This window comes from Sinohyriopsis cumingii, chromosome 15, assembly GCF_028554795.1.
Source record: "Sinohyriopsis cumingii isolate HCF-2022 chromosome 15, ASM2855479v2, whole genome shotgun sequence".
Classification (NCBI taxonomy): Eukaryota; Metazoa; Mollusca; class Bivalvia; order Unionida; family Unionidae; genus Sinohyriopsis; species Sinohyriopsis cumingii.
In genome coordinates, this window is record NC_142975.1 from 125184115 (window position 1) to 125198819 (window position 14705).

At 34.0% G+C, this 14705-nt stretch overlaps 1 protein-coding gene across 4 annotated transcripts in view; it reads left to right on the forward strand.

Moving 5' to 3' along the window:
- Positions 1 to 14705, forward strand: part of LOC149782692 (integrator complex subunit 8-like) — a 90996-nt gene that overhangs the window by 1210 nt on the left and 75081 nt on the right. For all 4 annotated transcript variants that reach the window (XR_016414423.1, XR_016414424.1, XR_016414425.1 and 1 more), the window contains exon 2: positions 11122 to 11331. Coding sequence is in view for 1 of the 4 variants with exons in the window: in XM_089934184.1 (XP_089790310.1) it covers positions 11122 to 11331 (210 nt within the window). In the remaining 3 variants the exon portion in view is untranslated. The remainder of the gene's footprint in view (positions 1 to 11121; positions 11332 to 14705) is intronic.

The window sequence follows — 14705 nt, forward strand, 5'->3', positions numbered from 1 at the left end:
TTTTTAAAGACAAATTTTATACCATTGGGGAAAAAGTCATGGGTCTGCAGTGAGAAACAGGAATATTCCGCCAACTGGAAACACAGTTTTGTATTATTTTTTTATTTGCTTAATCAAATATGTCTTGACTTCCTACAGTTAAAGCTTCACAGCATATGATAACACCATTTTTTACTTGTAATTCAAGAACGACTCTTGCATAACTCTACAGTGTATGCATGCGCACTTTGAAACTGTGTATTGTTGTTCTGAAATTTAATATTAATATAGTCTTACCAAAGTACAGTCATTCTTGATTGTTGAGTTGTGTGTACTTTTTGTGTCATCATAAAAGTTCACAATGAAAATTTTTTCATTAAAAATTTATAAAGGCAACCAAACATTAAATTAAGTAAAGAAAAAATCTGGCACTTTCGTTATGAAATCATGACCTTCAGTCCAGTTTGCACTGGTCAACCCTTCTTGGTTGGTCTAGCCTAAATATGTACATGTACGTGAATAATGATTTTGATAGGTATATTTCCTGGCGCGGTCATGTACAAATATTGCAATGAATACTGGTGTAATCAGGGTACATGTATGTTTAATCACTCTTTATACAGTTCATATCACATGGAGAAATTATATGGCTTGAACTTTTAAGTTTGAAATAGATTTCCCATACAGTTGCCAGATTTTTCATCAAAAATAACTATGATTTATATAAAGGCAATATAGAATTGTCCATTGTGAGATCTCACTCAGTCACCTTTAATAGTCATTGCCCACTATTAATGAATTAATTCTATTCCTGATTCCTCTCTTTGGAAACCGTTCTGGTGGCCTAGTGGTTAGCGTCCGCCTCAAATGTGGAAGGTTATGGGTTCGATCCCCGGCAGAGTCATACCAAAGACTTAAAAAATGATACTAACAGCTGCCTCGCTTGGTGCTTAGCATTAAGAGGTTAGTGTTAGGACTGTTGGGCCTGGTGTCAGGATAATTTGACTTAGTGGGACATCATGCTACATGTCTGCAGCATGATGCCCCAGTGCTAGACATCACTATAAACTGCCACACTGCAGACATTGTAGCGATATGACTGAAAAATTATTAAAGCTAAGTCCAAATCACACACACCCTTCTTTGAATTTTGTCTTTCAAATCTTATCAAAGGTTGATTTATAGCTAAAACATTGATTTCTGTATGTTCTCTTTTCAAGAATTACATATATGTTACATCATTTTAAACAACGGAGTATTTTCAGGTGTGCCTGGATATGTGTACATGTGCAATCATTTTTCCCATTGGAAAACTTCAGTACTCGAGTTATATGGAAGCATACATGTTTAGTTGTCTTCAAGTGCACATCTGAACTTTTTCAAATCACAGAAAGTGAGAATATTTGGTGCAATCAAGTTTTTGCTCACTAGGATGTATAACTAAATTCGCAAAAATGAACAATTTGTTATAGATCACTGACTAAGGATTTTTGGGCAGTCTAGTTTTGCAGAAATCATACTTCATTCATATATAAAATTGTCCAGTGACCCTAATGGATGCAACAGTTCATCATTTATTTCCACCAAGGTTTTACATCATTGTATTCGCTTATGTTCTTAGTCTTGACATATTAGATGCTTGAAATATCAAATTCGTTGAAGACTTCATTTTGGTAACTAAAATGCATCATTATTATATTCATAAGCAGTTAGTAAGAAACTTTGGTGAGATTGTTCCAATTGTCAAATACTAGTGAAGGTTGTTACAGTTGCCACGACTCGAATGCAAGCACCCATTGAGGCAGAGATGATTGTTGTTAAATCCAGTGATCATTGCAATCAGGATTTAGGGACATGGTTAATGTTTAATAACTCAAATTTTTTTTGGATCAGTTATTACTCATGGTAACTATATAATGACCACACAAGATTTAGGGATCAGTTGTTACTCATGTTTACTGTATAATGACTCACAAGATGTTGGGGGGGCCCCGAGTGGTCTAAAGCGCTTTCCGTTATGGATCACTGCCATCTCACCTCTGTCTGCGTGGGTTCAAGTCTCAGATTCAGCCTATGTGGGTATGTGAGAAACAGGGATGGTCCTAGCTTTTAAAAAGCTGTCGCCAAAAAAATCGCCAACCTCAATATTTTGTCGCCAATTTTCAAAAAGTGTCGCCAGAACAAGTAGTGTACATTTTTCCAAGTGTTAATTTAGTCTATTAATGTAACAGGCAATGAAAATTACAAAAGATGGGTTACTTAATTCTTTAATTACAGCAAGCATTAACAAAATGTTACAAAGTGTTACATGAAGATCCGTCGCAATTTTAGGGCTGCCCACTTGTTGAATGCAGTTTCAAAGTCTAATTTTTCACATCTGTACATGCTGATTCTCATGAAATTCTCGAGAGATGAGATGCAGAGTTTATTTCTGATGTCAGTTTTTATGAGGTTCATCTTACTGAATCCACGTTCACAGTCCACAGCACTGACAGGTGACACCAGTAGTCTATCAGCAGCCCCCCCCCTTATGGCTAGCTTAACAAAGCTTGTAGTGAATTGCTTCCTAAATCCCAAGAATGATCACTGAATGCTGTATAAATTTTCTCGACAAACAAAATAGGATCTACATTCCCACGAATGAAACTTACACGAATCAACACCTGGCAATATTGGACCGTATATATAAGCATAAATTCACACCCAATTTAGAGATTCTTTCACTCTTGTATTTTGAGAAATAAATAATTATTATTAATTATGCAAAACTGGTTGTTGTTTTTGTTTTGTGCTATTTCTTGTTTCGGAGTTTAAGTCTCAGCAGCCGTAACACGGATTGATGGCAAAAGGAAAAGATCAATGAGTAAAATGCTGCATTGGCGACAGACATAATTGTGATTGAGATTTTTCCATTTGCTTTGTATTTATACACAGTAGTCGGTACTTCAAAGGTTATCAGTTTTCTATGAAGGTTCAGCAAAACTATTGTACTGGTATATGTAAAAAAAAAAAAAAAAAAAAAAAAAAAACAACAGAAGATTTAGCCATTCAGTTAATTGTATCTGTTCTATTCGCATCTTCAGAAGTCGGTCAGTTGTAGGTATAGTTCGGTAGCATGATTGACTGTATCACAGCATACTCAGCCCAGATGTCAGCATAAGCAGATTATGATGTAACAATGCACTGTAAAGATGGGGTTGTCAATACGAACAAAGGATTGTTTGTGTAACAGATTGATTCCAATGCATTGCTTAGTCAGGTTTGTGGCTTCCTTTCATTCTCCCTTTTAATTTATGCAGTCCAAATCTATGATTGTATGTACAAATTAAATAACCAAAAAGTCTGTCGCCCAAAAAATCGCCAGATGGGATATTTTTGTCGCCAATAAGGAAAAAAAATCGCAATTTGCGACATTGGCAAAGCCCAGGACGATCCCTGGAGAAGGCTTGCCAGTAGCTTCTCGTAGGTCAGTGGTTCTTTCTGGGGTTTTCCCGGGTTCTTCCTCCACCATTAATACTGGCCGCCATATGCTGAAAAATGGCGTTAAACCCTACAACAACAAAACAACAAGATGTTGGGATCAGTTGTTACTCATGTTTACTGTATACTGACCACACAAGATCTAGGGATCAGTCATTTCTCATGGTTACTGTATAATGACTACACAAGATTTAGTTATCAGTTATTACTCATGGTTACTGTATTAATGAACACACAAAATTTAGGGATCAATTATTACTCATGGTTACTATATAAAGGCCTCACAAGATTTATGAATCAGTTATTACTCATGTTTACTGTATAATGACTACACAAGATTTAGTCATCAATTATTACTCATGGTTACTGTATACTGACCACACAAGATTTAGGGATCAATTATTACTCGTGTTTACTGTATAATGACTCCCAAGATGTTGGGATCAGCTGTTACTCATGTTTACTGTATACTGACTGCACAAGATTTAGGGATCAGTTATTACTCATAGTTATTCTGTAATGACTACACAAGATTTAGGGATCAGTTATTACTCATGGTTACTGTATACTGACCACACAAGATTTAGGGATCAATTATTACTCGTGTTTACTGTATAATGACTCGCAAGATGTTGGGATCAGCTGTTACTCATGTTTACTGTATACTGACTGCACAAGATTTAGGGATCAGTTATTACTCATAGTTATTCTGTAATGACTACACAAGATTTAGGGATCAATTATTACTCATGGTTACTGTATAATGACCAAACAAGATTTAGGGATCAGTTATTACTCATAGTTATTCTATAATGACTACACAAGATTTAGGGATCAGTTGTTACTCATGTTTACTGTATACTGACCATGCAAGATTTAGGGATCAATTATTACTCATATTTATTCTATAATGATTACACAAGATTTAATTATCAGTTAGTACTCATGTTTACTGTATAATGACCACACAAGATTTAGGGATCAGTTATTACTCATGGTTACTGTATCATGACATGAGTGGAGTGAGATGTGTGTGTAAATTCTGTTCACTCGAACCCATTTACAATCAGATCTACAAAGTTTAGAAATTCAATGTTAATTCACCATAGCTCAGAATTTAAAATCTCATACTGATTGTCCGAAATGGCTTCATTTGCAGTCACACTTGAAGAAAGCTATTGAAAATGTCAACACTGCAGGGGAAAGTAGCTATAAAAATGAGATATGGTATGCAAATAGTCTGTATTGTGTCAAACAAATGGCAAAACATTTCTCCAGAGTTCATGTGGCTGCAAAAGGCAATAAAAAATAGGTATTCATGTGTTTTATTATTTTCTTTGAAAGTTCATACATGCTTACAAATTACCTTTTCTCCATTTGACTGTCAAACATGTGCTTTTGACCTAATGGGGTCCATTGGACCCCCAATTTCAAAGTCATAGGGAAAACACTTGGTATGCATCACATAGATGTGTAAATAAATAACATTGAGAACTGAGACAATTACAGTTCCATTAAATCTGCCATCCAGCACTTAAACGAAGCCATAATGAAATTTTGTGTTACATGTGCAAGTTTGTTTTGGGTGTTTTCTTTCTTTTCATCAGTAGTTTGCAAACTCTGTATACAGGCACGATGTTTGGCCTTGGTAGTCGGTATATCTCCAACTGATTGATATCACTATTAAAGTTTAAGTTGAACTGTAGAAAAAGCAAAATAATTGATATCCAAAAGTATTATATATAACCATAGTATTTAACAGAACTATTAAAGTGAGAAATTTACTAGTCCTGCTGAATTTTCACTAGTGTTGTTTTCACCAGCTGACTGCTGACAACTGAAACTTTACTAACCATTGTATTAGTGAAATTATTAAAGCTACAATTACAGAAGGAAATTTAGTATCCTTGGGCTGGTGGACTACGGCTAATCTTCAGCTCCACATGCATGGAATTACCTTAATTAATTACCATTTTCTCCGTGGTAAATAAAGTATACAAATCATAGTCAAGTGAGCCTTCCTCAGATATGCGAATACACAGCACAATTTGAGACAGTTACAATGACTTCTCATGTGTAGGTGTATTTTTGCTGTAAATCTCTCTTAAAAAATCAACCAAATGCATGCAAATAGTGTATAATAATGTTTAGTAAATAATTAGGTGGATGTTTGTCTGTCTGTCTGTCTGTCCCAGTTTGCTTTGGAGCATAAGAACTTTTTTTTAATAGATGAATACTTGTCTCCACATAACTGAAAGACTATGACCATTCCAAAGCCCTCCAGGAATTTAAATTGAATGTAAACAGAAGAATCTTCCACAATTTAAAGTTTAATCAGGTCTGTGAAAATGGATGTATAAATATTCCCATATTCTTTTAAATTGAATGTAAAACAAATTCCCATGTTTAAAATGGCATGCACATTTATGATGTTTTACAGTTTGAATCTCTCCATTTATATAAAAAATTCCCCTATTTGTAGAATGGAGGAAAGCAATTCCTTCTAAATTTTAATTTAAAGGTTAGGCTCTGATTTTATGTCCACTGGTTTGTTTATAATATGTTATTTCTTCAGTAATTTGGTTGGTAAATATATGATAACATACAGTGTTCCGTAATGGATATACAGGAATACAAAGTAATGCTCATAACTATGAACCCATTTACATGTATGGCTAATTGTGATTATCTTGCACTTTTCTTTTGCATAGTTGAATGAGTTGGTTTCACATTTCATGGTTGAGCTAGATAGCAAAAGTTAAATGTTTCTTCAAGTCTATGTTTCATGATTTCCGTTCAGTTGTAATCAAAATTATTGATAATAACTTTTCAGAAAATACATTGCAGTTCTTTGAAAAGGTAAATGGGGGACCCCACCAATTTTAAGTGCAGCCCCACATCTCCTAACATGACATCTTGTTGTGTTCTACTTGATTAGTTGATCTTATTTTTCGATCATAAATTTATAATTAATCTTATAAGCAAAGGTTTAATGAAGGTATGATTTTACAGTTCAAATTTCTGTACCCTAAAGGGACTTTGTGTTCTCGATATTTTTCTTCTTGTCTCTTTCTGTCTCCCTCTTACACTCTCCCCTTCTTATCACCTAAATGGTATGACTAAATCATTTCTTATCAGCATTTAAAATGATTTGTGATGACTTGATTTTTCTTTGCTTGGAAAACAAAATGATCAAAATGACCTACTCAGACATCTGATTTGACACACTGCATTTGGTGGATCTGTTTTCTATGTCTTTATTAAGACAGAAATCGTAAAATGGAAAACAGTATCCCTTGTTTGGTTTGTCATCACAGTTTGTAACCATACAGTAGAATTTAACTTAAAATAAATCCCTTGTAGCAAAATATCACCTTGCATCCACCCCTTCAATGAAAATGGGCCTTTCCAGCATTTGGAAAATGACAGCGAGCAGGCTCCTTGTTAACACTGAAAACCCTTGTATGGTTTGAAAGACAAGATGACTTTGTTAGGGACTGTGTGTAACAATCTTGTTAGAAATTATAAATCAGTGAATTAAATACTGTAATCATACTTCATTATACTGGTACACCTGTATAACAGCCATCAGTTTTGGTCTCAGTGTGTCCAGTTTAGGCAGTTAATGTTTTGGAGTACAGTACTTTATTGTTTTATTAGTGAGTTAGCATCTCACCATCTCAGTCTCCAAACTTTCTGACTTCTAGTACCACTGGCTATAGCTCTGGAGTATTATCATTAGATGCTAATATTTCTAGCTTTCTGGTTTCCAATAGCACTGGCTATTTCTCTTCAGAGCATTATTCTAAGATGCTAATAGATCAGTTTTTCTGGTTTCCAATAGCACTGGCTATTACACTTCATAGTGCTATTCTTAGATGCTAATAGATAATCTTTCTGGTTTCCAGTAGCATTGGCTATTACTCATCAGTGTTATTCTAAGATGCTAATAGATCTTTCTGGTTTCAAATAGTACTGGCTATTACTCCAGGATACTATTATGGGATGCTGATAGATCTCTCTGCTTCCAGTTGAACTGGCTATTACTCCATTATGTTATCCAAGTATCAGGGCTTGTAGTCTGATTTCCTCACAGACAAGTATCAGGTCTTGTAGTCTGATAGTCCAGTGTTAGGCAAAGTTCTTCACAGACAAGTATCAGGGCTTGTAGTCTGATAGTCCAGTGTTAGGCAAAGTTCCTCACAGACAAGTAATGTTCATAATTTCAATAGTCTGATGGCTAGTCAATTTCAGTTTGTTGCCAGTCAGCATTTTGAGGGACGGACTAGTGAAGATTCTGCAGGACTAATAAATTTATTAGTATACTAATACTTCTGGCTGTAAAGAAATTTATGTATAATTCTAGGTCTTGGGATAGTAATTATATCATTTAGTTTCCAATAACACTGGCTATTCCATTTTATTATGTTAATCTAGGATTTTAGATCTATATTTCTGGTTTCCAATAACACTGGCTATTCCATTTTATTATGTTAATCTTGGATTGTATATCAATATTTCTGGTTTCCAATAGCACTGGCTATTCCATTTTAGTATGTTAATCTAGGATTTTAGATCTAATTTTCTGGTTTCCAATAACACTGGCTATTCCATTTTATTATGTTAATCTAGGATTTTGGATCTATATTTCTGGTTTCCAATAACACTGGCTATTCCATTTTATTATGTTAATCTAGGATTTTAGATCAATATTTCTGGTTTCCAATAACACTGGCTATTCCATTTTATTATGTTAATCTTGGATTGTATATCAATATTTCTGGTTTCCAATAGCACTGGCTATTCCATTTTAGTATGTTAATCTAGGATTTTAGATCTATATTTCTGGTTTCCAATAACACTGGCTATTCCATTTTATTATGTTAATCTAGGATTTTAGAGCTATATTTCTGGTTTCCAATAACAGTGGCTATTCCATTTTATTATGTTAATCTAGGATTTTAGAGCTATATTTCTGGTTTCCAATAACACTGGCTATTCCATTTTAGTATGTTAATTTTGGATTATATATCTATATTTCTGGTTTCCAGTAACACTGGCTATTCCATTTTAGTATGTTACTCTAGGATTTTAGATCTCTCTTTCTGGTTTCCAGTAACACTGGCTATTACACTTTAATATGTTCTCCTAGGGTGCTAATAACTTTTATGAATCTTCCAAATTACCTTGGAGCTTTTATACTATACATTTGGAATATGCAGTGTGAAAGGCCTATAATGTGAATTATGCATGTTGAAAAGAACACTTGACAGTTTTGGTCAAGATATGATAGATGATTGTTCTTTAGTATACTTATCTCAGCTAATGGGAGGTGTGGACAGACAAACAGTTGTTAAACAGATAGTTGGTTCTTTTGAAATCTACCTTGTGCAAAGCCCAATCAACTGAAATAGGTTTTTGTTATATGAACAGTAATATCAAGTGTGCCATTTACATGGTCCATCAGATTTGGAATTCACACTTAAAGATTAAATGCTGAAATAGCAATAATAATGCACCAGATGACATGAAGATATGATATTTATGGAGTTTTTATCTATGATACTAATACCTACCTATAAAGAGCTTTTCATAGTATTTTAGTACATATTATATTAGCATAGTACTGGTACTTATCCAACCAGGCAGTGGCAGAACCAGAAATATCATTTAGGAGGCATAAATAAGTAGGCAATAGAACCAAAGGTGGAGCCCAGCTCTCCCTTCACCTTCTATACCTCCCTGCCAGGGGCCCCACCATGTAAATGTTTGGAAACATGGAAGGTAGAGAGAGAGAGAGAGAGAGAGGGAGGGAGGAAGAAGGTGGGGAACTTTTCAAGTTAAGATCCAGTGGTTAAGTCTCATAGACAGGGAAAGACCCCGACACATGACCTAGTTGATCCCAGGTGGACACTTGTGGGCATATCATATATCACATGTGCCAGTTCTCAAACATGTGATACACTCATATATATATATATATATATATATATATATATATATATATATATATCTATGTGTGTGTGTGTGTGTGTGTGGAATGAGCCTAATTACATGATGCACACATATATATGCCCATTCATACTTACTGCATCACAATATCTTCCATACTTTTAAAAGGCTTAGGCATAAAAATGCATGATAGGTTGTAGTGGCCCACTTGGCTACATGAATATTACATATGGTAGACCAGAACCAACATTCGGGTAGCCCCAGGACTTAAGGCACAAGCTTTGTCAGATGCATATTGTCATCCATCTTTTCTCTGAAAAATACTCCGATTTTTTTAAATTAAAGAGCATCAGATTTTCTGATTTGAAAATGTCAGTGAAAATCCAAAGAAATTCACAAGTGCACGGATATTGTTCAGGGGTGAGTGGGAATAAGAACAGAACTGAACCCATCAATTGGCCACAAAATCAACTTATTGGAATCCATGTAGAGTGAGCCTTGAATGCGGGAGGTCACGGGTTCAAACCCCAGCCGAGTCAAACCAGAGTTATAAACATGGTACTAACAGCTGTTTCGCTAGGTGCTCAGCATGTTGAGGTTAGTGTTAGGAATGGTCAGCCTGGTGTCATAATAATGTGACTGGGTGGGACATGATGTCCTAGTGATGTTAAAAATCCACCGAATCACACACACACATACACATGCAGAGTGAGTTGCAGTTTAGTTTTTTGTGAAGGCACGTATTATTGGCCATGAGAATCACCTGAAAAAACTCCCCGAAGTGTAAAAATTACATTGAAAATACTCTTTGCATAAACTATAACTTATATCATGGCATCTTTGACAGTGTTGTCATTGTTTGTTGATTGCTATAACATAATTAATTTTTCTTTTGCTATGTTTGCATGTAGTATATATATTTGTGTTTAATTTTCTTCCATGATTATTGATTGTAAGGGTCATTTTGTAAACAACATATTACATTGTTAATTTTTGTCTATGGTTGTAGATTATATTTTAAGATAATTATCACTTGTAGATAAACATGTTTACTTGGATTTGAATTCAAGACATTGGTTTTCCCCATAGAAATTATATGGTCTACATGGTTTCTGTCAGGTTAATTTGTTTATGAATATGAATTACCCTCATCCTGGTCTTATTGTGTCTTAAGTTTTTATCTTAGGGTTGTTTGTGTCATAATTATTCATTCCTATCTGAACAACTGTAGTGGAATCAGTCTTTTAGTTATGTTCAGTTTTTAGAGACTTTATTTATTTAAATTATTCGTTGGAATTAACAAAGTACTCATTGACTTTTTGACTGAATCACTATTACAGAATTATTAATTCATTCAGGTGCATTCTAGATTATATCATTATGATAGATCAAAACTGTTAGCACATCAACACATTTCAGACTGATGGTAAATCACATTCTGTATCAGAATTTTTCACAGAATACCACTGGAATTCATTTGGAATCCTTTATACTTTTGGACGTACCCATTATGCTAGAATTTTTTGGACTATTTGGGATTTATTTCACAGTAAAATAAAAAAAAATAGATTTTTGCTTTGTATTTTAAGGAAATATGAACATTATTTGTTGAATTTTACAAAACTTGTTGGTGTTTGTTCTTTTCTGATACTTAGTATAAAACCATAGAGTCATAACTATATATATATATATTTCTTTTATTTTTGACAGATCCCTCACCTACCCAACTTATAGTTCAGTTTCTGCAGCAGGCAGAAGCTGAAATTACCAATAATCTCAATGCTAACCAGATCAAAGAGGGAACTACTCAGGGGCAGGTAACTCCTAACAGTTCACCTGTCCCCTTACAGCAACCAGTGGAAAATGGGGAGCCAATGGAAGAGGATAGAAAACCAGAGTCAGAAGCAAAAATCGAAGAAGGTAATTGAGTCAGGGTGATAACCTACCAAGTTCTACAGAAAAATAATAAAACTGGCTTTGTGCCATAAAATAATAATAAAGTATATAAAAGTTGTTTTTATCTTCCAGAATTTAATGCCAAACTAATCAAATGCTAATATATGTGCTGCAGTTCCAATAACCCAGGAAAATTCAAAATATTTTTTCATAACATGACTTTAGTGACATAGTTTTTCATCTGACCTTTAGTCTTTTTGTTTCCTCTGTTATTGTATTTACATAAAAAAGTATTTATTAGAATCTTTGGAATTTCTTTCAAGAAACTGTATTTTTCATAGAGTTATAAATCAAGTTCAATGTAATGTAGAAGACAGGATCAGCATAGTAATACTCTGCAAAAGTAGGCTGTTTTTTCTTTCGATGAATTATTTATTCATCATTTTCTAGTTGATTAACTTGGACATTGGCAAGACAGAATTGTTGTGACACATGTCAACATCAGTTTCTGAAAAGAATGTTGTGTGAAAAATAATGACTGGGTTCCATTCGACGATACGGTCATCCTAAGTCTTTTCCATGACGGTGTTGGAGTCTTATGGTGTTACCTTTGATCTTCTCTCCATCTGTCACATGTTGATCAAGTCTGTGTTTAGGTCTTGTCAGGCAGTGTGATGTAGCATCAGTGTTCCATGAAGATACCTCAAGTTGCAAATTACGAGTGTTGAAATTGATTTTAGCTCCACTTATTTTTAATAATTATTTCCTTTCATCCGAAAACAGCAGCCTTGCTCCCAAAAACAGTTTGAATTTCTTTGTCTATCACAGTATCAATATTTAGTTAATATTTGTAAAGGTTGCCAATTATTGTTATTCACTGTTTTTTGTTGTTTTCATGTGAGTCAAGATTATCTGCATTTGTGACTTGATTTTTTAATGATGATTTCATATAAGTCAGGCTTACATGTTATTGTGATTTAATGACTTTAATGTGAGTCATGGTTACCAGTTATTGTGACTGAATGACTTTTGTGAAGTTTTATTTTAAGTCGTAGTTACCCGTTATTGTGATTTAAAGACTTTTGTGAAGTTTTGATATAAGTTACGGTTACCTGCTATTGTGACTGAATGACTTTTGTTAAATTTTAATATGCTTTTGGCTTTACTGGTCCTAGACCAGAAGAGCTTGTGGAATTCATCATTCATGCCATGGTATAGTCTGTCCTAAATGAAAATGATGTTGCTCTGACAGCCAACCACAGCAGCCATCTTTAAATCTTGTTATTTCTACTTCTCCTGACTTGAAACACATATCGACATCAGGATTTCACCAGAATTCTTATGCCATCTAGCAGTATGACCTAAAATATGGCCAACTAGAAAATCTTGTTGTTGATCACAAATATCAGAGATAGTTTCAGCATTCAGCATTTAAAATAGTCATCTTGGGTTTGGATTATGAATGAGACGGCGTTATGGCCTCGTGATTAAAAACAGCCCCATGTGGGCAGTGTCTTAAATCTTGTGGACAAATGTTATAAAAATGGTTGCTAAAATTTCAATAAGTAGATGTACAGCTAATTGAAGACGATGTTCTTGGGGCAAAATAACCTTACTATTTTGTACACATTGATATGATCCGAGTGACAGTTCAGAGTATAAGGTATAGGTCAGCATAAGTTTCACGTGTACATTCTAATTTTTTTTCTCTTTGCCTACAAGCACTATGGCAGTTCATGTGAAGTTATGTGTGTAAATTCTATTTATAGCATCATGGGGAATTTGTAACTTGTCCTATTTCTGGAAATTCCTTTCAGCCAGAAGAGCATTATTCCCTTCAGGGGACTCTTTTTTTATGGATAACTACTCCTGCTCTTGCTGGTGGAAAACATTTTTAGTCAGCTTAAGTGTTGTAAGTTATAAGTATACAAATCCTGTCTTTTTCCCCATGGATCTATTGTTGCATTGATCAGCAATGATGAGGAATAATTTTATTGGTAAAATAAACTAATGTAATCACAGTAATGAAGTTTGAAGACATCTAAAATAATAGCTATTAGTAACTTAAGTTTCTCATGATTAACATATGCTACATGGACTATTATAATTAAGGAATAGATACAAGTTATACATTTCCTGCATGAGTGTTTTTAAATTTATACATATTTTTAAAACTAAAATTGCAACTGATGGCAAAAGCAAGAATATTAGCATCTCAGCTTAAAAAATAGGGTCACCAGCTAACTTTTGATGGATCATAACATTCTCTCAGAAGTATCATATTACCTTCTCATAAAGACTTTCTTGCACACATACACAGTTACAATGGATACATTATGGAATTTGTTTACTGTAGATTATCCTTTATCTTCATAAGAAAGAATTATTGTAATATGAATTACCCCAGTATTATTTCTGCAGTGATGTAATGTAGTGTGTTTGAAAGTAATTCAAGTTCTTTTCTTTGTGCATATATTTTTTTTCTCCATTGACTTTTAATGAAAAAGGCTAATTAGTTTATACAGAGGAACCTCGTTCAATCCAGACACCTTTGATCCCAGTTAATATGTCCAGATTAATGTGTTTTCTGGATAATTGAATCATGGACATTTTTATTTTACGATGTCATCATACCATATACAAGTACATGTATATGCTAGTTGTAAATGTACTGTATATTCAATAATGGTTGAAATAAATGAATACATCTATTGACTTTTGGGTGGTCTTTATGCTGGCAAATCTTTTTTATGCTGGCCGGTATCTCTACTTGTCTACTTTTGCTTGATGGTGTCGCCATAATATATGTTAAAAGTACATTGAATACAAACTAATAAAATGCAGTCATTTTTATAAATCATATTTTACATCTGTTATGGCTACTAATGAGCTGATAATCGACGTTCCCATTTTATTCTGAAATGAAGCCCTATACTGTCCACATCTTAAATCAGTCAACTGTACTTGTACAGCCATCAATAAACTGTGATTGTTATATACAAATGGTAAACAACAAACAGGCTTAATGACACACTTAATTTATTAACCATATGTTATATCAAAAAAGCGGGGACGATTTGATCCCAGTGTGTTTATTTAATTATTAACACCCCCATCGGCAACTAGCTAAAACAGACATTGTTTATACAATTGCTGGTTACAATATCGTCACACTACTTGGTTTTTCCACACACATGATGACGTGATCAATTAATAACTTTTAACATCCCACTATAATTTGACCAAACAGAGATTGATACATTGACACACCTCCAAATTTGCGTAGGTGAATCTGTATTATCCGACTGACTGTATTTTCGTATCTGATTTTTCTAATTTTCTTATTTTTGGACAGATTATTTCCAGATTATCGATACAAGTTTTAAAGTAATTTTACA